General features: G+C 43.3%; 1 protein-coding gene across 3 annotated transcripts in view; it reads left to right on the top strand.

Moving 5' to 3' along the window:
* Positions 1 to 25,251, top strand: part of AMOTL1 (angiomotin like 1) — a 156,729-nt gene that overhangs the window by 115,293 nt on the left and 16,185 nt on the right. For all 3 annotated transcript variants that reach the window (XM_058545387.1, XM_058545385.1, XM_058545386.1), the window contains 3 exons: positions 15,099 to 15,244; positions 18,671 to 18,820; positions 24,164 to 24,354. In XM_058545387.1, the coding sequence (XP_058401370.1) occupies positions 15,099 to 15,244; positions 18,671 to 18,820; positions 24,164 to 24,354 (487 nt within the window). The remainder of the gene's footprint in view (positions 1 to 15,098; positions 15,245 to 18,670; positions 18,821 to 24,163; positions 24,355 to 25,251) is intronic.

The raw sequence follows: 25,251 nt of genomic DNA, 5'->3' as shown, positions 1-25,251 counted from the left end.
TTCCTTCCTGCCCTGATTGCTGAATTTCCCAGGGTAGTTTTCTTCTACCGACTGAACTCTCTGCTCCTAAATTGGAACCTGCTTAAGGCCTTGGTGGACTGCCTGGGTAAAAATTACCACTTAGCTCTACAGGTGAAATGAACATTAAAGAACAGGGTGATTATTGTGCTCCTCTTGGTCATGAGATTTAAAAATCTTGCTGAACTAAGTGCCTAGGAGTCCGATGACAGTGAGGAATTATTTTTTCTATCATCTCATGGTGTTGCATCACTCTTCATGGAGGAATTCAGAGTTTTGTTTGTTTTCTGGTTTTGCTTGTTTGTTTTTCCAAATATTTTTGCAGCCAAATTGCTCCTGAAAAACGGCATCTAGCCAATTCCTTTTTGGTCTGGCTGTGTAAAACCAGGCTGCTTTGTACTTTAACTTCTTTAACTTACTGAGATTCCTGGTTTTCCCATTCATTTATTTGTGTTTCTCATGCACGTGCACACACGCATACACATAAACACACACACACACACACACACACAGCACACAGCAGAGGTAGGCCACTGTCCCCTAAAGGCAGTGCCCCAGGAATGTCTCTCATCATTCTTAGCTCTGTCTTCTCAGTAAATGAAACTTTTTAGCTGTTTCTTTCTGAAAATTGATAACTGCAGAATTCCCATCACATTAGGCCAGAAAGTCAAAAATAAAATATTAGTTGTGGGGAAACTAGACTGGTAGAGATGATCTTACTACGTCCTTGGGTTGAGTGGGAGCTGATTGGCTGTGGCATGCTTGTTATTCCGGGATAAAATCAAGTCACGTTCTAGGATGCACAAGGACTTATCTCTACCTTTTGGGGATTCTTTAGGCCCTGCAGGTTCAGCATATTTGGTTAAACTTAAGTCTATATAAGTTAGATTCTGGGGGTTAAATGTGGTCTGTCTCTAAGAAAAAAAAGTTTTTTGGACCTTCAGTTATTCATTTTAAGTTGATGAATAATAGGTGTAAATGAGTTAAGACTATATGGATTTGATTTGCCTTGTAATTCTCATGGGTTTAAAAGTTAACAAAAAAATATGTGGGACCAACCTGTTTTGTAAATAACAGTAATTTGCCATTTTCAGTGCGTCTTGTAATTGTATCTTACTTTTGAATGTTATTTTAGGTACTTTGATTTTCTGTCTCTTATAGAATGTAAAAGAGACTAAAATAATTTCCTAAAAGAAAATCCCTCTGGTTTTTGTATTTTCTATTAGGGCTTGTGTGAAACACAAAGCAGAAGTTACAATGACATAAACGTTAATTCTGCTGACCCACATAGAGCCTAAGGAGATTATTTGGAGGCCTCATTGGGTTTCATTACATCATGTTGTGGGTTTCCAGCAGGCTTCATTAGGAAGGACAGGTTAGATGTTGTCCCATATGGGTGCACTGGTTTATCTCTTCCTCTGTGGGCCTGCCAGTGCTCCGCAGCTTCTCCTGATTCAGTGCAAACCTCCTACTATAGCGCTTACTCTTATCTCCATTCCCTATGGGCGTCATTTATTTGCGTGGATCTCCTCCACTAGATGGGAGAACTATGGGCATTCTTTCCCAATATCTGTCCTCACCCCTCACTAAAAGCCCTTGGATCTTTATGTACCTGGCACTCAATAAATGTTTATGGAGGGAATGAATAAAAGTGGAAAATCCTTGTAACAATAGGCTTGACATTCTCATGTGGCATCAGTTTCAAAATGTTCTTTTTAGCTCAATATCTCCCAGTCATGGTGACAGATGCCCCAGGTTATCCTCTGTTATTTCACAGCATTAGGTGGAATTAACTACTGTCAGAATAGAAGCAACTTAAAAATGCTTGAATTCCTTTTCTTGCTTTCTTCCTTCCCTCCTTCCTTTTTTTTTCCGAGTAGGATGATATCCAGGTACGGGGATTTTTTTTACTAGTAAGAATAGTAGTATTTTAGTAGTATTTTTCATGAAAGTTGGCATTATTATAGTTGATTTTTGGTTCCCTTGACTGCTTCTCTTTTACTCTGCTGTGGTTATGTTGGAGATGAGAGTTGGCTGAGGTATGTAATGGTTTTTGTAGCAACTGGCCAAATGCTCACACTGACCAATCCATAGACCATGCCAGACCCCACAGATCAGTGCCTGGGCAAAGGGGAAGGAATTGTCTGTGAAGCCTGCCAAGGTGGAATCAATTAAATCAAGAAAATTTTCTTGCCCTAAATTAACTGATTCTCCTTAAAGGTGATCCCTACATTTAATAGGATGTAGATCCCTACATTGACTAATGTGCAATTCTAAATATCTACTTTGTTTTATAGGCACAGGCTCAAGCAAATAATCTTGGATCAGTTGCTGCATCTTCTGATTCCTGGTCTCTCACTAACATGCTCATTGACTTGAAGTCAGATGCTTAATCTTCCTGCACCTCCATTGCCTCTAAAGAAATAGAGAAATAAATCTCCTACTTGAGCCAACAGAGCTCTGAGGGATAATGAGTGATAGGAAATGCAAAAAAGACTTTAAAAATGCATCTATTCTGCAACACTTCTTCCTGCCTCCTTGCATCCTCCCTCCACCTATTTCAGCACTCACCTTCCCTGGAAGGGCCTGCCAGTTTCCAGGGTGGAGGGAATGGGCTGTGTTCCCAAAGAATGCCTGCATGGCTCACCGAGCCTTGCTGAATTTGGAAAGCAGAGCATGTGAGTGCCTAAGCCACTTGATGAGCCTTGACAGGGAGCACTGAGAAACTTCAAACCTACATGACAACCAGAAGCACACCCAAGCTGCCAGGCATCTGTTTATATTCAATCAGATCTGCTCCCCAGTGTGAAAATTAATGTTACTCAATTTAGGCTCTGATTTTCTGTGCTTAGAGAACGGGAGCTGATTGAAGAACTGTCTCGTGGTCATGTATTGATGTCCAGTATCTAACAAGCGAAATAACTTATGATTTTCACATTGTTGGTTTTAAAATTATTTATTTGCTTGGTGTTCCTGCCTGGGGATTGAAAAATCAAGTGTCTTAAACTTCATTATGGTCCACATTCCTTGCACTAATAACTAGATGGATGGATGGAGTAAGAACAGACTGAAAAACATACTGAAACCAAATGCATTTCATGTGGTATCAGGGAACCCTTGCTTTCCATCACAGTTCAGAACCAAGAAATCCACGTTCAGGTCTCAGCTTAAATGAAATGGCGATTGCTCAGAGAAGGCTTCCTGAGGTAGGGTCAGGTCTTCCTTTTATATACTCCCTCAACTCCCTGTACTTTTTCCTTTGTAAACACTCATCACAACTGTAAATGAGTAACTGTCTGGATGATCATATTCTGTTTTCCCCTACTAATTGTGTATACCGTGAGGCCAGGGGCCCTGTCTGTCATCCTCACCATTGCAGTCTAAGGTCATTGTATTTCCAGAACCTGGCACAGCTCTTGGTGCTTAGAAGCATTTAATAAATATTTATTGGATGTTGAAGAAAATGATGATCATTATCGTTTAATCAAACAAACAGTTATTGGCTACCTACTATGAACTAGCTGTGTTCTAAACCACAGGTCGGCAAACTGTTTCTGTAAAGGGCCAGATGGTAAATAATTTTAGGCCTGGGGGCTGCACCTACTCAACTCCGCCCCTGTTGCCCGAAATCTGCCATAGGTGATCCATAAACAAATGGACGTGGCTGAGTTCCAATGAAATTTTAGAAAATCAGGCTGTGGGCTGGATTTGGCCTTCAGGCTCTAGTTTGCTGACCTCTGTTCCAGGCACTAGTCATGGAAAGGAAGAAAAAGAAGGAACCTCAGCAAAAAGAGGATGGAAAATCAGGAACTGCAGAAGTATTCCCTAGACCTTATTTTGTAAATTGCCCTAATTTCTAACTCAGGATATAATGGTAATTTTCTTTCCTAGGAGAGTTTCACAGTCATTTTTTACTTAATCCTTAATCAGGTGAGCATAATTATTATCATTTGAGATAAACTGAGACACATACAAATGGAGTCACCAACTTTTGTTACCCAGGGAGGATCCAAAATTAGCTAATGATGGAGATAGGGCTGGACAGGACTAGCCCTGTGGTTAGCCATGGTAGTTAACTGCCTGGATAGTGAGGTCTTGGGGCGCCTCTCCCAGCGGTGCCGTAGGTTCCTACCATGAGCATCCTACTGTGAGATGAGGCCTGTAGATCTTAGATATCAGGGTTGGAGAGGACTTTTAAGGTCACAAGTCTGATCACTAGCAGTGCATATGACCTCTGAACAGTGTCTCCAGAGGCTGTTGATCTGATGGCTAAAAGTTTATCCTCAGGTGGAGTTGCAGGTTTGCTTCCCTTCAGGTCCTGGTTCAGGCCAGCCTGGGTGTGGTCATCTAACAACAGTAACAGTTGCCAGCAGGAATTGAGCACTTACTGTGGGCGGAGCACTGTGCTAGCCTGTAGAGGTACACTGTCTCTTTTAATCCTCCAAACAACCGTGTAAGGTGGGTATTACAGGTATTTAACAGATGAGGAAACTGAGGCACAGGACTGTTAAATAACTTGTTCATGGTCATACAGGCTCATAAGTGGAGCAGACAGGTTTTGAACTCAGATCATTCTGACTCGAGCCCAAACTCATGCTGAGCTGCCATGGGGAAGCCACTTCCTGTGTTCTAGGGAGGTGGAGAGAGGTTGTCACATGAGAGGTAACAGTGCTGGATGGATGTCCAGTGGTTTTAGAGCTCGTAGTGTAGCCTCCACGATTTACTAATGAAGAAACTGCAACCAAGAACCATCAGTGGTTTGCCCAAGGCCCCACAGGTGTTTAATGGTTAAACCACGACTAGAGTTGGGACCTCCTTTCTCTTGTTTTTTCCTTTCCCTTCTCCAAAGGTCATCTCTGTTGGCTCTGGGGGTGATGAAAGATTTCACATTTTTACCCCGAGAAGAATCCAAGATAGTAAGCGAACATAAATAATTCTTGTACTAGAAGTCTTCTTTGGTTGCAAATTATTTAGCCCAGTACTGTGACTTAATAGTAATGTATTCATGTCTTTTCAAGTGAGTTCTAACTACTGGAATTAACATTCTGTGCTTCTGACTTCCACATCTCTCTTTGAACCAGACCCAATTATAGTAAAAGGCCTTGTTGGATAATCCGGTATATCTCTTCAAATACAAAAACAAAAAATTGTTGAGACCAGAATAGAGCTTAGAGTCTTAAAAAAAATTGTTTTCTCAAAATGTTTATGAAATTAAACTTGTTGTTTTCTGGATGATAAGAATAGAAAAATAAGCAAAATACAATGAGTAACTCTGTGGTGTAGTTCGTTACGATTAGTTTTTGAAACTGTTTTTGGTTTACGAATCATAGAGCATACAGCTGTATCTTAATGGAATCCGAGAACTTTGAGGGGACAAAGTGTTTGTTTTAAGTCCAGAAAATTTGGTCTTAGACCATTAAAAATAAGTTTGCATCTGCTACTAATTTTCTTTTTGCTTACAAAGACTGTGGTTTGGTAGAAAGAAGAGAAAAAAAGGATTTGTTCAAAGCAAGTTACAAAAATGACAATGGGAGGGGTTGCAGAAGTTAAAGGAAGGGAGAAAATATAATGGCAGGCGACACATTTCTTTCTTTCTGATTAATCCTAGAACGAACCACTTCTTTCCCCAGATATAACAGTTTCCCCAGCATAAACTTCTGTCTTTGGGCTGGGTTTTGGTCTGAAGCCATATCTGCCATTCAAAGGGCCCATTTAAAAAACAGAGTTTTATATATACATACTATAATAATGCCTTAATTAAGTATATAATATATACCTATATTTGCATACAATAAAGTCTATGTGCATTGTAAGGGTACGGTGTGATGAAATGTAACCACCACCACAGACAAGATACAGCACCTGCAGAGCGTGTAGAGTCCTTCCTCCGCTCCAGGGGAGCTGGCGCTCCCACCACCATCTGTCTGCGTACGTTCACCTTGCACTACCTTCAGATCGTGGCTGTTTGCATTATGCCCAGGTTTAATGGTTGTTTTCTGCATGGGGAGCCAAATCATCTGGTTGGGTCTCCCTTTGTCATACCTGGAAATAGAAGTGGCTGTTGTTTATCTTTTTATGTTAGGAAAAGGGAAGGCAAAAAAGGACTTCTGTTGTGTGGCAGTTATAGAAAGTTTAAGTCTTCAGGTTTGGTTTATGCTTGTTTCACAACTATGTGTATAGTCAAAACCAAATGCCCTGTGTGCCCTCTTTGTGTGGCATTATTAACTCATCGCTTAATTTATTATGCTGTCAGCAGTGATATAGAAGTCGCAGTACATTTTTATTTCAAGTAAAAAAAAAATAAAGTGGAAGGTCAAACAGGACGTTTGGAAGCTGAGCTGGGTGAATGGGTGTATATTCAGTCAAGCAAGTTTGTAAGCTACACGTGTAATAAACTTAGGTAGGTAAAAAAGAAAAACAACAAACAAACTATGAATTATACCTAAATGTGTAAGTACAGTTTCTAAAATCAAAATACAGTATGAAGAATGAGTAGATTAGGAAAAAATTATATTAAGAGAACCTTTAGTGGTATTCAAATAAATATTTTACCAAATCATACGTGAGATATTTTACTTTTGGTGCTGTAAACTCACTTTGGGGCCTGGATATTAAATAGCAATAGATAAATTATATAAAGTAACAAAAACATAATAAGTACGTTAAGATAAGAACATAATGTTCATTAGATCAGTAGAAGATTTTGTGGTTAGGCTTCATTACTTTCCAGTGATAAGTATTTGAAAACTATCATTTTTAAATTTATTTTAAAGACTGAGTTAGAATTTGATCCTGTGTGAATAGCATCCTCTTATTCAATAAGCTGTTGCCTAAACTTGCCACATCTCTTCACATATGAAATGCTTCTGCTATCTTAGATTCTTAAAATCCTACAAAGATAGAAGGGTTTAGACACATAATGAAGTAAACCCAATAGGAAGAGAAAGACAGACAGACATCGGCTGCTGTACCTGGAATACAAGGCAGAATATGGTAAGGACCCATTAGAGAACTGCTCCCCCACACACACACCAAAATAGGTGTGTGTGTGGGTTCTCCCATACCAGGCAGATCTCTTTTATTGAAGGAATCGGAAAGCTTCATGCAGCGTGTAACCTTTAGGGTGGGCCTTGAAAACTAATTAGTATCTTAGAGTAATTTTGCTGCCATAGTACTGTGTAAAAGGGAAAATTTCTATTTTCCTTTTCAATTTGGGCAACAGAGTTTGAATAAATCCTTCACACTTCAAGCTTTGCCTAACTATCTTGTACTGATTCATCTCTCCAAAAGATTTCTTCTCTGGGTTTTAACAACAACCATTTCCACAAATCTTTGTTTCCCTTGTAACGTCTGAACCAGTGGCTTTCAAACTCAAATGTAAAATGCAGGAAAGCTGAAAAGATTTCTAGTTGAGACAGAGGGCATTCTCCAGAACCCTCCTCATTCCTGTTTCTCCCCTCCTGCCCCTCTTTCTTCTCTCCCTCCCAGGGCTTTACAGAATGGAGTTTGGTTTGAACTCCTGTTCTTAATTTCCTTATTACAGAATTCATTTAAAAACCATTCACTGTCTCAGCCATTTAAAACAAGCCCTCACTGGAGTGTTCCTGTGTTTGCTAATAGACCTATTTACCCGCCCACTCACAACCTATGTCTCCCTTGCCTTACGGAACCATGGCAACCTGCAGTGCGTACAGGGATGGCATAGAGCTTAAGATGCTTTCCTGAAATAACAAGGTTCCTTACCTGACAAACCTTATCCGCAAATTTTAAAAAGACCAGTGGCTTATGGGATCAGCTTTGTATTATATTACTGAATTAATGAGTGTGGCTTTTTAAGGTAAATCATCTTTCATGTTGTTTTGCATCAAATAAGCCTCATGTGAATAGATAACTCTTATGTGATGTAAACAGTGCTCTGTTTGGATTATGTTTGGGGGATTTCTTTCTAGGTTCTTCAGTTTGACACTCAAACTGGGGTGAGGGGTGGGGGCAGATGTTAAGGTTAAGTTCCTGAGCGTAGAATATCTTTGAGGCAGAATGAACCTAAATAGTTTTGCAGATAGTGAAGTAGATGAAATACCTTCTTATTGTCTTTCCACTCCCACAATCTCAGAAAAAAGAAATTACTTTTGGTGTCAACAGGACTTTGAAATGGATCAGACTCTTCAAGTACTCCATAAATTGTAGCTGACCCTTGGAATACACTCCTCCCCACCCTCTGTTCAGTCTTACAAGATATGGTGCCAGAAACTCAGGGCTGCAGGATCCTTGAGGAGGAAGAAACAGGAGGAGACATTTTAGAGAGGGGTAATAAGGCAAATAATTATTCGGACATCTTTTCATAAGAGGGAGCCCATTTCATCAGCATTGTGGAGAGGTTTCTAGTTACGAGAACTGATGCCATTCGTGTTGGTCAGCTTCATCCTAGGGCATTACCAAACTACCAAGTCTTTTCTTGGTAGAGAAGAGAGTAGAGGTATAAAGAAAGTGTATCCTAGTGATCTTTTCATTACAAAAAGAAAAATCTGTTTGAGCTAGCTTAAGCCCAAATAAGGGATTGTTTTTTAAGTACTTATGTGTGTGACGGAGCTCCCAGGCGGGATGTGCAGGCAGGCCTCCCAGGGGCTAGGGGCCAGGGCTGTACGTCTATGAGAATCAAGGTGTAGTTTTTATTGGGGGAGTCTGTGCTTGTCTGTGAGGCTGTTTCCCTCTCTCCTTCTCACCATGGGTTCTTTCTCATCCACCTTTCTACATCCATCTGCTTGATTCTTCATTCTGTACAGCCTGGCTTTCTTTGTTTCTCCAAAGCACATGCTGGAATAAGGCTGCCAGCCTAAGAGCTGGGTTGCTTATCCAAGTCAGCATCACCACCTCTCCCAGGCTCCCACTTACAAGAGACGCTGATTGGCTTAGCGTGGGTCATGTGGCCCTTCAGGTTTGATCCCCTATCAAATGGGGAATGGTAAGAGGGGACAGATGAGAAGAGCTTCGTAATGCAGACATGGCTGCTTGCCAGAACTTAGCCCTGTGGATGGAGGACCGTAGTAGACAGCTTTTCCAAATGGAGTGTTATCTGAGTAGACACTGTGAAAGCTGTCTACTCCATAGAGAGTTCCAGATTAGGGCCTCTTGCAGGCCCTCTCCCAGTGAACCTCCAATGCTGGACATGGGGTGTCTGCTGTAGTAGACAGAGGGCCCAGGCACTGTCAGCCACTTCTCCTCTCAGCCTCCCTACCCAGCCTCTCCTTTGCCTACGGCCTCTCCTCTCATAATGTCCTTTAAGCTCTCCTCACTCAGAGAGTCCCAGAGACTATACTCCTAAAATCAGTCTCATTAGTCAAAATGAGAGTTCTAGTCATTGGCATTTCAGAGAATCATTGGCATTTCAGAGAAGGTTTGTTGGATTGTGCCTGCCTCCTCTTCCCTTAACTGCCAGCACCACTCCCTCTTCCCACATCCAAGGCAACAAGTACCTTCCTTGAGAACTGCCAGGGAAATAACTGCAGAACCAGATGCCAAAAGGGCTCGAGTGCATTGCTATGTGAGCATACAGGATTTGGAGCTTGAACAGAATTATCTTAGTCTGTGTTTATGTCTGTACACAGACATACACATACTCCAGCATAGATGTAAATTCCTGAAGAACCAGCCAGTGAAGGGGTCAAACCATGGTCCGGCTGAAAGTAGAGAAGAGGGAGAGGAAGACCTATCTTTCACCTTCCAAGCATTCCAGTGAATTAGTCACTCCGTGGTCAAGTTGGCAGCAGCTGGATTCCTCCATCCCTCCAGCTATATCGGGCTTAGGGAAAAACTCATCAAAAACCCATTATATCAGGAAAGGCCTAGAAATTAATTCCTACTTGAGAAGGGCCAGGTTACAGCTTTGCACCTCTCATGAGCTCCAGCTCTAAGTTGGAGCACTGAATTAAAAACCAGCAGTGCAGCACACGACGCCCTGACACCCCCACTGTCAGACCCCACATAGGAGCTCCGCCCTTGGTGTTTCTTAACAGAGGTTAGTAGGGTCCACTATCCCGTGGTTCAGCCAGCAGTTAAGCTTAGTGCTCAAATAATAATTTCAGAAACAGTTTCAACAGAGTGTCTACTTTGAACCTTACTCACAACTGGCAAAGCAGAAGGGTAAGACAGGAAGGGAGCATCTTTGAATTATTGGGCCCAGTTCTAGTTTCCATCCACTTCTGCTCTTTCCTTGAAGAAGAATCTAACCTATGGGTAGAGGCACAAAAGCAACTAGATTTGACCTTGTACAAGTATCATAGCTTGTTTCACTTCAGTTTTCTTAGTTGGCAATTGGAATTGTTATGAGGATTATGTAAGGTTCTGTTGTAAAGCTCAAAACACAGTGCTTGGGACATGGTAACCCCCAGTAATAGGTGTTAGCTCTTGTTATTTATTAAATATCTGTTCTTTGCCAAGCCCCATGGCAGGTATTTTACAGATAGTCATTTTAGTCCTCACACTAGTGCTGCAAAATAGATCTTGTTAGTTCCATTTGAGGAGATGGAGTCTCAGAGAGGTGAAGCCATGTGTCTAAGGTGAACCAGTATGTGAAGGTGCCAGAATTAAACCAGGTTGGCCTGGCTATAAAGCCCATGCCATCACTGGTTTCCAGAGTAAACAGTGTATGAGCAGACATCCTCTGTGTAAATGGGACCCGAGCCATCAGGCTAAACAACTCGCTGCTCCATGCAGTTCAGGGTAATTCATATCCACTGAGTAAACAGACCATTCTGGGCAAGAGTTCCCTTGTGTCAACTTGCCTGTTCTAGGAATTCTCAGTATATACATTGGAGCCCAACCAAAAATTCAGTGTGAGGCTGGTCTTTCTTGAGCTCCCTCCCAAGGGGCTTAGCTAACAGTAAACTGGAGGGACCTTCCTTTAGGGTGGTTTCACTCATGGGACTCTCCTTTGGCATCTCCCAAGAGATGACCTTTCAGAATGGCTCTGACACACCTCAGTCCCCGTGTCTCCAGGGCGGTAAGGGGTGCAGTTACCCGGCCTCTTAGGCTCACTGCCTTGACACCGTATCCTCCTCACGCCCTGAATTAGATGTCCTCTGTGTTCTCATAGCTCCCTGTGCAAGCATCTGTTAAAGCATCTTGTCAGTTGCTTTTGCCTATGTCCTTACTCTCTTCCCACCTGACTGAGACCAGATTGCTACGTCCTCGTCACCTGGTAGCCCCAGAATTTTATCACACTTTTTGGAACAACAGCAATAACCATAGCATCATCATAGTTGACATTTACCAGGTACTTACTATTTGTATTTTGAAGTAGGTTCTGTTGTGATCCTCACTTTAAATGCAAGGAAACTGAAGCACAAAGGGGTTCGTTTACTTACCAAGTCACAAAACCATGAGCGGTCAAGCTAGATAGGAACTCAGGCAGCTTGATTCTAGATCCATGCTTATAACCGGTAGTCTGTGATGCCTTTAGATAGTAGATGCTTAATTAATATTTGTAGATGGATACACATGTGGATGTAAGTGCTGTATTTTGAGAAATATGATATGACCCATGACATACTTAAATCTGTGTAGTCATGAGCTGTGTTACAATGAAGCTGTTCTATACTCTTCTGCTTCTATTATTCTGCAGTTCTTCATCTCTCTGCGTGCTTGCACAGGGGAGGCGGTCTAGAGCCGTGCTTGTGAACATGCGTTAGAGGTGCAGGTGCAAGTTCTGGCTCTACTGTTGATGAGCATCACTTCTGTGGACACGTTACTTATCCTTTCTTAGTGTCATTTTCCTCAACTGGAAAAAGAGAATAATAACAGTGCCTACCTCATACAGTAAACTTAAAGGAAATAATATCAGGGGAATAATATAAGTCACTGATCCTGGAACACAGCACTCATTCAATACACATAAGCAGGTTTTGTTATTGTTATTACTATTGTCATAAACATCGTTTTTTGAAACTTTATCATCGAGAGCACTACTTGCTATCAGTGGGCAAGTAGTTCTGAGTCAATGTGAGTGATACTAAATGATACGGCTGCAGCCTAAAGTCTCAAGTGACCAAACTCAGGACAGAGATGTTTTGACCCATGAATTCCAGAGGCCTGCAAGGCATTCCAGAACTGGTGGAGTCTTTGTCCAGTATCCACACACACCTTTGTTCTGTGGTGTACCCTGTGAGGTTCAGGGGGCCTGGGTAGAGAAGGGGACTGGGGATGTCCATGGTCAGTACCAGTCATCTGATGAGTGCTGGCTTCAAAGGTGGAGTAGACAGCTCTGTAACAGAGGCTGTCTGTTAGGAGAACACAAGGATACCGAATACCTAATAGCTAACGAGAGCTGCCATGTGTTTTATAGTTGGCAATGAACTTGACACATAGTAGAGATTCATTCATTCATTCAACAGTATTTGCTGAGCCAGGCAATGTTTTAGGCTCAGGGAATCAATAATGATCAAAACAGATGAAGTCCTAGATATTCAGGTCCTTTCGTGCTTTATATGCATAATCTCCATCAACAAAGTCATCACAACAACACTGTGATTTGATAAACAAGGGAGCTGAGACTAAGAGAGGTTAAGTACTGTGCCCAAGGCCTCAGAGCTGCAAAGTGGTGAACACAGGATTTGAATCCAGGTCTTTCTGATGCATGAGTCCATTCTTCAGCCACAATATGATACTGCCTATCAAGGAAATAGCAAATGCTGGAATCCACTGTGTGTGTGTGTGTGTGTGTGTGTGTGTGTGTGTGTGTGTGTTGGAGTGGAGGGGTGTTTGTTAATTCAGAAATCTAAATAGCTGTCATTGTGACACAGCAATACTTGTGATCATCAATTTGCAAACTGCAAGAAGCTCAGGTTGTGGCCTCTAGTCTTGAGCTCAGTCTATCATTTTACTGCTACTGGTCAAAATCTAGTGTCCTTGGCTGCCATCAACAAAGAGAACTTTCATGCTTAGGTTTTCAGGTAGAAGCTCTGAAATCCAATGGTTCATTCCAGACATGCCTGCTGACTCACTCCTGGGTACCCTCCAGAGCCTGGACAAGGCCAGTGGGCATCATGCCCGTTGAGATGTTGTCCAGACCCAGGAAGCTAGTGCTCAAATGTCAGTGACTTTGCACAGAAAGAGTGAAATGCTCTGGTCCATTCAGGGCTGTGGATGAATGGGCCCAGAGCCAGTGAGTGGGTACTGACCCATTTGTTTAGGTCTCTTGCGTGCCCGTTCTCCATAGACTAGGGAGGAAGTTTCAGAGGCAGCATTTCAAATGCCACTGAAAGGGAGAAGGGGGGAGGGTAGTTGGTCATTGTGGTGGGGCATAAAGAGCCCAAAAGTAATGCTCTGTTTTGGGTCAGGATCTTGGTGGCCTCATTTTGTTCCCAGGGGATGCCATTGTTTCTAGGCAGCACAACCACTACTTAGCTTTACAAGTCTACTCATTCAGACTGTCAGTTCCGAAGCCGTTCCATTGCACTCTGATCCCATCAACATAGCCCACAATGCAAGGGCGGTGCAGTCAAGTGGGAAGGACGCTGTAGTGGGACATTAGGAGACCCAGATTCTGGCCCTGGCTCTGCCCCAGCTGGCAGGAGACCTTGGACAAGTGCCTTCTCTCCTGGGCTTTCCTTTCCTTTCACCCATAAACCAAAGGGGGTGGAACTGGGTGGTGATGTTTCCTGTGAGCCATTCCGGCTCTCAAATTGTGAGTTTGTTATTGGGTATTTGCAGCCTTAAAGTGTCTTTTTAATTCTTAGGCCCTGTATTCAAAACCACATTTTCTGCTCCCTAAGTGCAGTATTCTTTCTATTGCTTCATTGCATGTAAGGCTGGTCCTTAACATTTGATAACTATTTGTTAAATTAATGAATGACTATACAAGGAAATCATGAATGAATGAAACCACTGTCACATGCTGGTGTAGCTGCAAGACTTTGGTTCTCTGTTTCTGTGCAGGTTGCTAGGAGGATTGAGATAACCGAATTGAGGCATTCGAATGATGTGGACACATAGAAATCAGTTTCTAGCTATTGTTGCTGCTGCTGTTGTAATTAGATGCCCTATTTTCTACAAATACGGAATAGTGTGCATAGGGTTTTGTAACCACCTTTTTTCAATAATGGAGATTTTTTTTCCATGTCACTAACATTCTCTAATTTTAATGGCTGCATCCTATTCTATTGTAGGAATTACAGTAGTTTATTTAACCAATCCCTTAATCTTGCACATAATGGACATAAGTCCATTCAAGTTTTTCCATATTATAAACAACATATCTAAATATTCTAATTTATTTTAAAAATAAAATGTATTGCTTTTGTAACAGGAAAAGTATTTTCAATAAATAATACTGACCCTATGACACTATCGGCACTGCCTGCTTAAGCTAAAATGATAGATAAGTCTATAGGAGGGCGGTGTGGAAGTCACTGAGTGCACGGCAGCCTTTGCTCTCCATGTGCAAAGAGACGGTGATCACCATCAGTTACATTGTCATTGAATGAGAAGAAAGCAGTTTTCCCAAATCCAAAGCATTGTCCCTTTCCTCTCTTGAACCTGAACTAGAAGCAAATGTGGGGCCAGGTCATATGGGCAGAGGATCCAACCAGAGATTGGAGGCCTGGGTTGAAGCTCCCCTCTGCTGTCTGGACTCAGGTCAAGAGCTTAACCTTCTGGACCTTGGTTTATTTTTCTATGAATGAGAATATTAGTATTCTTGTTAGTATTGCCTACCCTTTCATTGCTGGTTTGGAAGATGGAAGCAGGCAAGGTTGTGAGCATAAAGTGAAATCGTAGGTACAAGGTTAATGGGAAGCCTTAAAGTAAATGTTGTACAGAAGTGAGTTATTGAGAATATGGGGTCACTTGTTCTCTGTGCACCATTCATCTCTGGAGCTGGAACCTGGAGCACATCTAGAGTTAACAGTGGTTTTTAAGAAAATCCTCACCTCACACACCACCACTATTAAGAGGGAGCAAAAGCAGTAATTCAACCCTCTTTGCATGCTTTTTTATTTTTAATCTTTGCCAGATGTAGACTGGCAGTGAGCCGAAAGGGTGAGCACTTTCTGATAGAGGTAGTTTTGTTCTTGTCTCCCTTCTAGATAAAGAATACTTGAAGGAAAAGGAGAAGCTAGAAATGGAGTTAGCAGCAGTGAGGACTGCGAGTGAGGACCACCGGAGACACATTGAGATCCTGGACCAGGCTCTGAGCAATGCCCAGGCCAAGGTCATCAAGCTGGAAGAGGAGGTGAGACCGCCGGAGGTTGGAAGGGGGAGGCAGAACCCCGAGTGCCTCAATTTCCTTTTCCTAACCCTGAATCTTTAACCAGATCCAAGTCCAAGGAGTTGAGTCAGGAGGAGGGATGTAGAAGACTTCCCAAATAAAAATTATTAAAAACAGAGTTTATCCAACCCAGAGTCAGGCAGAGTATGAAAGGCATACATGAAAGAGCTCACTCTTGGCCTAAAACCCAGCCTACAGCCCATTGATGGGCCAGTGTCCAAGGCTGGAAATAAATGGAAGGACTAGAAGCCACTGGTGCCTGTAGAGAAAAGAGACTAACAATTAAAAAAAAAAAAAATAGTTCAATTGCTGTGTTTTTGGGCTCTTGATTGCATAAAAAAGGGCAAAAGTCTTCTGATGGGGGTGGGGAAGGGGTGGCATTCAGCCAACCTGTCTCCAGTTTCCAGAAGTTGGCTTAGCAGTGCAATGACCACCACCCCGCCCCCCCAATCCAGGAAATTTTGATCCCACTCAAGCATTATGGATTTGGTGGTTTCTGATGAAATCAACCCTTTAGATTAGATTTTTTGAGATAAACTTTCCCTTTTAAGCCTGACTGTGGAAGTAGAATGACCACTTCTGAGGTCCATGCTAGGGGATTCAAGTTGTAGATACAGCAGCAGTAAAGGAGGGGAGGTCTCCCGGGTAGACAGGAGCCTGCTTCACTGCATCTTCCAGCTGCCCCCGGCGGCAGGCGCCTCCCTGTTGTGGGGGGATGACCTGAGCAGAGCCATTGTGGAAAATGGAAGCTCAAAGTCTGGAAGAGGCATAACTGAGATATTCTACACAAAGTACTTAGCTTGGTGCTTGGCACACAGAAAACAGTATTGTTATTAATCCAACTGTTGTTGTTGTTGAGAATAAAAAGCAGTTCCTTCAGAAAACATCTCCTGACGCCAAGTAATTCAAGTGTGACAGCAAACCTCAACTTCAAGGTTAAAACAGCTAAAGGGGAAGATTGTTAAGTCAACAAGGGTCTTGTCCGTTAGAAGCCCTCTAAGCCCCTCAAGTGCTGTGTAGAAACTATGATTTTAATGCCAGCCTGAGGATCCCGGGCAATAGCCCCAGAGTATCTTCCTTGTCACCGCTAAGGAACTCACTAAATAGAAATATATTTGCCGCAGAAAGTGACCTTAAGCCCTGAAGGACAGGAGGTCTGCTTGGAGGAGGGGAGGCCAGGACTCCTTAATATCATTATAACGGAAATCGCGTATTGAGGCTCCATCTCCATGTGTGGAGCAAAGGAAAATTATAATTTTTTAAATCTTTTCGTTTGATTATTTCCATTAAAGTTATGAACTCCTTGAAGACGAGTTCTTTGCAATCACCACTGTGGATCTTGTCTCCTCATTGCATTTGTGTAAGATCTTTGACTGTGTGTGGCCTGCAGAATGTCTCCTCTGTCTCTTTGGCTTCCAGTACCACTCCCTGTTCTTACTAAAGTTTCTTGTGAGGGGTCGTAATTCAGTCCAGATGGCTCACGTTGAGGGCTTACCACAACTTCCCACGGTGGTTAAGAGCTTGGACTTGAGAGCCAGGCTGCCATGAATTAGAGTCTTGACCCCTGGATGGATGTGTCAGTTGTGTGACCTTGAGCAAGTCCTTCAGTTCTGTTTTCTCACCTCTTAAATGGAGATAATAAAGAAGTTTCTGTCTTACTGTTACCGGGAGGATTAAATGAGATACTGCATATAAAGCACAAAGCGTGGCATGGTAGTGCTTCAGAAATGTTGGCTGATATAATTACTGTTGTTATTACTCACCCTCATCACAATATACTGCTTTTTAGACTTAAGGCTGACACAAAGATGAATGCGAGAGATCTGTGCCTTCAAGAATCTTATAATTGATTAGGGATAGATTAATTCATGCATTTAACAAATATTTATTGAGTACCCACTGGATGCCAGGTACCGTTGCAGGCATTGAGGACACGCTGTGCACTCTGCCCAAAATCGACAAATCTCATGGCACTTATGTTCTAGTGGCTACACGCTCAGAAAACTGTATACAGTCTAGGACATGGTAAGTGGTTTATGAATGGTACTCACAATATTTGATCAGATGAGGCTTCTAGCATAGAAACATGCAGTTAGTAGGTCCTCAACTGTCTATTAAATTGAATGTTGCAATCAAAAGCACAGTGAATGAAAGAGCCAGATGAAAACTGATCCCAAGCGCAGGTGTAGAAAAGGCGGTAATGTTGCTCTCTCCGCACTGGGCAGGTCAGAAGTGCCTCCATTTTATTCCAGTGGCTTTGGCTGGGATGTAGGCGTTGCTCCTGGCAGTTCTGCCTTCTAAGTCAGAAACCACCCTTCGCAGCAAGCTCTTAAATCACTAGCATGTTCCAACTTGCCAGTGCGATCATGGGATGAACTCAGGATCTGAATCACCTGCAAGGCATCTGCATGCTCGCTTGCAGGATGACAGGAAATAGCATCTGGTGACTTCTCACCCAGGACCAGATCAAGTCAATGCCTCAGCCTGATTTTTGGCATCAGCCAATTTCCGGAAAGTTAGAAATGCCTGGGATTTATAAACATGGGCCAAACTCCCTAATTGGAAGAAAACAAAGTTTGAGGGTAAGAATTTGAAGTTGTGATCATGATTCTAAATCCATACCTGATGTGACATTTCCATAAATCATTTTTACCTTAATTTCCATCTCCTTAGTTATTGTGCTGAGTGTTCATTATGCCCTTCCTGTCTCTTCAGGGCTGTCAACTACTCATCTATAAAGGGCTCTGAAATCTTTGGGAGAAAGTTACTCCACAAATATCCATAAGAAGAAGTTTTTATGTTCATTCACACACACACACAAATGGGTACACATGTAGATATACATGCATCCACAATTTCTGAAAATTTGGAAAATATAGAATAGAATAAAGAAGATGAGAAATGACTATTCTGCTGTACAGATAAACACAGTTCATGCTTTTATTTCCTTCCAGTCTTTTTTCGTATGTAGATAATAGATAGATTGACATAGTTGTGATAATGTTGTATATAATTTTTGATTCTGGATTTTCCAGTTAACGTTATAGAATAAGCATTTCCTCATGACATTAAAAACTCGTTACTAACCTCATTTCCAATGCCTGCAAATGCTTTAATTATTAAGCAGTAACCACGGAGTGAGCTCAGAGCTATACAAATTACTAAAAGCAGGTGTCCCCTTAGGGTCTTGAATTCCAAGCATCCCAGCCATTTCAGGTGTAACTGGTGACCTTTGTCTAAATCTTTTCTTTCCTGAGGGGTAAGAGTAGGCAAGGTGCGTATGCTTGTAGTTTAAACAAGATCTCCAGGTAATCTGACCCCCCACCTCCACCCCAACTCTGAGAATCACTGGTCTAAATTCTATGCTCCTTTTTCCTCTCCTCTGCTCAGTTACGAGAGAAGCAAGCATATGTTGAGAAGGTGGAGAAGCTGCAGCAGGCCCTGACCCAGCTGCAGTCAGCATGTGAGAAGCGAGAGCAGATGGAGCGGAGACTGCGGACCTGGCTGGAGAGAGAGCTGGATGCGCTGAGAACCCAGCAGGTGAGGGACTGGGGGTGGGGCCGACAGCAGAATCAGACACGTTCATTCAGCAAACGTTACGGAGCAGAGCACCTGCTGTGGGCCAGGCTCTGCACTCGGCGCTGAGGATTCAGAGGGAAACAAGAGCTCCCTGTCCTCTGTGAACCAACACAGCGGCCAGTAGAGGAGCCAGGCAGTCCACTCACTGCAGTGACAGACATCCTTACAGAGAGCAAGTGGTGACCACTGGGGGCTGGGTATAGGGGAATGCGGCTTTAGACGGCTTCACAGAGGAGGACATTTGAGTTGGACCTTGAAAGATGAGTTTGTTGAGCATTCAGGGGGAAGAACACGAGAGGTAGAGGAAGAGTATGTGTAAAGGAGAGAGGTGTGAAACGTCATGGTGAGTTCGGGACAGCTGGCGCAGCTAGCTGGGGGAGAACGCCCAGTGTGGCAGCTGGGAGGAGGCAGAGGCCAGTTTGTGGAAGGCTTTTGGTCAAGTTGAGAGATTGGACTTTTTCCTGTAATCAACAGAGCCAACTGGGAGGTTTTTAAGCTGGAGAGGATTATGGTACAAAGGACCAGGGAAAGAGCCCTCTGGTGGCATCAGGAGGGTCTGGAGGGGCAAATGCAGAAGTCAGGGAGGCCAGCCTGAAGGCTCTTAGTGTCATCTAGGGTGTGGTGACAATGGGAGTCCACGAAGGAGCTAGGAATGGGGTGAAATTAGTAGGACATGATCACATGAATTTTCAGAGGTAAAGGAGAGGAAAGAGTTTAGGACTATCCCTAGAATATAATATTGGCCATAAGCTCCTAGTCTTTCTGACTCTCCTCTTTTTCCCAGTAACAAGTGTTAATGTAACTCAGTTATGAATAAGCTCAGAGCAAAATACCCCAGCCCAAGGTCCATGTGTGCCTCGGCGAGGGGAGAAATCCTGCAGGAAAGCTCTGCAGCTGGGCTGCGCTCCGTTACAGGCTAGTCAAAGGCTCCTGGCTCCCAAGAGAGCCTGGGCTGTGTGTCATCAACCAGCATGCTGGGCAAAGCCCCTCTCTGCAGCTGATGAAGGGTGTGCTCTAAGTTGGGATCCAGGGAAACACAAGACAGGGCTCCACGGAATTATCTACTGGAGAGGGCATAGTGGTTGTGGTTGAAACACTTGAAAACACTTGAAAGCGTATGCTCAGGCCAGCTCAGCCCTTTCTCATGGCAGGCACACACAGTTCCCTCTGGGTGTGTGTACTTGGCTGGGGAAGGAGGTGTTAGTGAGATTGCCCAGAAAATTAAGAAACCCACCCAGCCTCCCACCATCTTGGCTTAGTTGATAGTACGTAAGGAAGAGTGAGTCTGTCTCTGAACTTCTGATCCTGCTAACCTGTGCCACATTTCCTGGCACTACAGGTCTACCCTTCAGCTCTTCTCTGTTGCAGTTAGTGAGATCTTAACCTCCCCACTGGAAGGCAGGCTTCTCTGGTGCCTGGTACCGTGCTGGCACCTGATGGATACTTATGAGTCTTTGGCTGGCAAAATGGGCACATCTCAATACTTAGAGCCAAAAAGAATGTTCTTTTCCAGTTAATGTACCACCCACACCCTACAGTTATGTTACTTATCCTTGGATTTTCTATTTTGAGCGCAGTGAAACCAGACTCAACTCCATTATCTTGTTGTGAACCAAGAAGAAATAGGAAGTTAGAATTATTTGAAAAATATCTCTGTTGCCACAGAGGACATTGGCTGTACGCACCCTCAGACCAGTGCACATTCATTCCCATTATTTCCTCAGACAAGACTGGCAAAAACAACATTCCTGCTGTGCACAAAGGCTGCTGACGGGTATAGACGTACCTGTGGAGGACAGAAGTTTCAGAATTGAGGCTCCACAGGGAAATTACTCGGCTTACATTTTAGATTTGTTTTGGGGAGCTGATCGCAGATCTCCGGCTATCTATGGCTGACATGAGACCAAAGAGAGGAGAGACAATCTTTTCCATTCAACAGAACTTTGATGATCAGCATCTCTTTAAAAAGAATATTATAGTTTTTTTTTTCCAACAAGAGTATTAATCGGTCTCCTATGAAATGAAAGACACTCAAGATTTCCCTGTTGCTTTTGCCTACTCATTAAAAAGATGAGTATTATTTTTTATTTCTTCCTTTGATACTTCTTTATTTTCTCATTTTACCAGTGAGCATACATTATTCTAGAACCAGAAAAGGTAAAAATGATATTACAAATAAATCCTCCAAAAAACCTTGAGTTTTTAACTATTTCCATGCTGCCAAAACTATAAAGGGTAGAGTTGGGTCAAACTCATGCCTGGGGCCTGTGGGCTAGTATGGCGAGCACAGCCCTGCTGGCCCTCAGCGGGGATGACCAGAGCCCAGTCTAGTCCACTCCAGAGCATGGGGTCACCCGAGACACTCGGCCTTTCTGGTAAAGGTATCCAGGGGCCTCTCTGATCAGCTTCCTCCTCATTCACTCTTGAGCGACTCATCATATGCCTGCCTGATGTGGCCAGCCCACGCGGCACCCTGCCCCTCGCCCCTGTGTCACCAGGGCATCTATCTGACCCCTTTAGAAAACACGCTGAGGTTACGCTGTAACAAAGCCCCTGGTCATCTCCCCCCTCAACAAAGCGGTAAGACCACTTCCCCTAGGGAATTATTCTGAAGGGACTGTTGAGAGAGTAGCTTAGAGCACTTGTTGAATCAACGCCTCACACAAGGGCTCTGTCCTTAGACTGATGTCAGGACACTGCTGAACTTTTCCACCTAGCTCCCTGACAACTCAGAGCCCCCAAGTGAGCTCCAGTTATTCCTGCATGGTGCCCTGGAACCTTCCAGAAGGGTGGGTAGACTTGAGGTGAGCTGAGTAGCATGGAATCATGAATTGATTCAGAGCATGGGCCGACCAGGGCTGAATCCTGCCTCCTCCTCCTACTAGAGAAGTAGCCTTAGGTCAGTAAGCCTTCTGAGCCTCGACTTCCTTGTCTCTGAAATGGGGCAAATAAATTACGCTTATGTTATACTTGTGACCACAAATAAGAAAATCTGCACAAAGTGCTTACACGGTGCCTGGCATTTAGCAATTGATTAAGAAAGAATAACTGTCATTGCTGTTCTTATTAGCATCATTACCTTCAGAGCCATTGGAAGGCGTAGGGCATCCTGGTCCCCTCTCCCAAATTCCTTCCTTACTCTAGCTTTCCCAGTCCTACTTAAAAAAAGGTGACAGAGTGTGGCTGTTTGGGACTGGGCGGGGGAGATAGGTCAGGACACAAGGACTAGCAGGGAAGAGCAGCTTCCAGAGGACAGGATCTTGTTAGTATGAGTAATCTCTCTCCACCTTGAGAAGGGAAGTGGTACTTAAGCATCATTAAAAGCTGGGGGGAAGTGAAAGAGAAATAAAGGTAAGAGGGAGGGAAATTTAACATTTTTAAGAACTCAAAATTTTATCTTTCTTGCAATGAGCTCAAAATAATTTTCACATTTACTTCCATAGTAGTCCTATGAGGTAGAAGAGGGAAGAGGGAATGTTCTTGAAGAGGAAAATGAGGCACAGGGCAGTTAAGAGCCCAGCCCAAGGTCATTAGCTAATTAGGACATTCCTCCCAGGTGCACACATTGAGGGCAGAGATTTTATCTGTATTGTTCACTGTGGCATCCCTAGCGCATGGTACGTGCTCAGTAATATTTGTTGACTGGTTGAATGGGCAGCAGAAACTGGGCTGCCTGACTTGCAATCCATTTTTCTGGCTAGCATATTTACTCATTAGACCATGCAATCTCTGTATGCCTCAATGTTGAAATTCGTGCGTTTATTTAAATAACTCTTAATGACTTGAATTAGGGGCCCTGTGTGATCTCATGTGAGGTCGAGAGGATTCTGCAAAAATCAGCCAGCTGAGATGGCAACATAAGTGATTTAGATAGAAACTGACAAGTGTAGATGGCAGCTTAGTGAGGCTATGGGATCTTTTTCTTGGAAAGCTTCTAACCACAGGGGAGCTTCTCATCCTGATGGACTGGTTCATTTATCCTTCTCTCTGAGGCCGGGTGCTTGGCCACAGCGGGTCAGTGACTTCCTGTACAGGTCATTGAAGACAGGTACATCCCTTCTGCTCTATCCTTGCTTAAATGTTGGTCACTAACAGGCTACCACTAGAGCCTAGATCTAGTATTTGTAGCTTTAAAAAATTGAATGGAAACGTGTGGTTTACAAAAAGCCCATAGGCCCAGTTGTTCTTTTCTCTCTGGTAGGATTAGATTCCATCACTGCAGCTCAAATGTCCAGCCACTGCCCTGGGTACCTTAAGTGGTTCAGGGTAAAGCGTTCGGGTCCCTCTCACCTTATGTGCAGCTCTGCATTTAAAATTTGTGATAACTGGAAAACATGAGGGGAACATGTGTCCCAGGACATGGAATAGCTGGGATGAAGTCATGCTCCCCTGAAGTCAGAACCTCTTCAAAACTCCATCGTCCTCTGTCACACTTTAGAGGGAATAGCATACCTGAGTTAGAAGGAAAAAGTGAAATGTGACTATCGTGAGCTTGTGAGCAGTCCAGATAACACAACGCTTATTTGCTATCTTACAGACACAGGTGAAAAGAAAGGGCTGAGAAATGAGCGTGACCTGCGTTAGAGGTGTTCTGGTAGCACTTGAGTTTGTTCAGCCCTTTAAGGTTTATTAAATGCTCTCATATGCCTTGATTCCCAGGCTTCTAGGTGGGGCAGGTATTAGTTCCTCTGTGTCCCAGGTGAGAGCATTGCAGCCTGCACCTTAGGGCATCTCACTCCCACTTCCTTCGCCTTCACATTTTATCCCCCAGCCTCAGGGGAAACAAACAACTGGAATCATGTCCTTGAACTCGGGAGAAAGTGCCCTAGACCAGGAGGCCAAAACTTAGTTCTTGTTCTTGCTTTTGGTGTAAATTCACTACAGGACATTGGACGAGCCACTTCCGGTCATGGTCATGCAGAGCTGTATGGCCAGACAGACCCGAGTTTGAATCCTGACCCTACTATTGATTAGCTGAGAGATATTGAACAGTTCATTTAACCTGTCAGAAGCTTAGTTTTCTCATCTGTAAAACTGGGAGATTGTCTGTTTTACAGAGTTCCGTGAGAATTAAATGAGATAGAGAAATTGGGGAGGTGAGGTAGCTTGGTGTTGGGATCCGCCAAGCTTGGGTCATCCATACTGAAGAGAGAGCAAGAGCATGATGGTGATGTGTGTGAATGTGCTGTGGGATCTGGGTGAACCGTGTGTGCTCCATGTAGGTAACTATGCAGACACGGTTTATGTGTTCTCCTTTATAGTCCCATTTGAGTGTCAACATCTTGTTTCTCCTGCTTTCTCCAGAAACATGGAAATGGCCCACCAACCAGCATGCCAGAATACAATGCCCCGGCTCTCATGGAACTTGTGAGGGAGAAGGAGGAGCGGATCCTGGCCCTAGAGGCCGACATGACCAAGTGGGAGCAGAAGTACCTGGAAGAGAGCACCATCCGACACTTTGCCATGAACGCTGCAGCCACTGCCGCAGCCGAGAGGTGAGACCAGCGTAACTCTGGTGGCCAGAAAAGCCCAGCTGAAAAGAAACAGAGTGTGTCCGGACAGGTCCGGAGTACCACCCTGGGAGTGAGATCAGTTAAAAATAACTTTAAAATGGCTGTAGTGCTAGTTGGAGAACAAGATGGTATAACATTTCTGAAGGATCATTTGGCAATATGTACCTCCCCTTTGGTTCCAAAATTCTAGTTCTGGACATTTATCTTAAGGAAATCATTATATAAGTGCCTGAAGATTTATGTCCAAGGGTGTTTATCCCATTGTCATTGAATATGATATCAGTACATTTAAGACAACCTAGAATCCAACAAGAGGGACTCATTCAATAATTTAAAGTACCTCCACACAGTGGAATACTGTGTGGTCTTTAAGAATGATGTTGTGAAAGTATATTTTATGACTCTTTTTAACAATGGGTGTGTGTCATGGGCCAGACAAAAATATTTAATCCTCATAATAGGGCTGAGAGTAGAAACTATTATTATCCTCATTTTGCAGGTGAAGAAATGAGGCTTAGAGAGGTGCAGTGGTTTATTCCAATCACACTGGTAGTAAGTGGCGGGACCACATGTCACATTGAGATTTGTCTGACTTAAAGCCTGATTTCACTTGGTTTGAAATTTTCTGCTTCTGTCAATTATTACCTCTGTTGCCATATTTCCTTTATATAGGCGTCTAGCCTTCTTCTTCCTTTAAAAATTAGCTCAAAATGCTCAACTCTTCACAAAAATAATTCTGTTAAACTGTGTCTTGTCTGAATGAGCAGTTTTCCCAGATTGCTGGATCTCGTGGCATGCATCATTGTTGCAAAGACCTGAGAGGCTGTGCACTCCACCGGTTGAGGCTCTCATGGTGCTTCCCCAACCTCGTTTGCTTTT

This window comes from Diceros bicornis, chromosome 7, assembly GCF_020826845.1.
Source record: "Diceros bicornis minor isolate mBicDic1 chromosome 7, mDicBic1.mat.cur, whole genome shotgun sequence".
Lineage (NCBI taxonomy): Eukaryota > Metazoa > Chordata > Mammalia > Perissodactyla > Rhinocerotidae > Diceros > Diceros bicornis.
The sequence above is the reverse complement of the archived record's forward strand: the minus strand, read 5'-3'. Positions and strand labels throughout refer to the sequence as shown.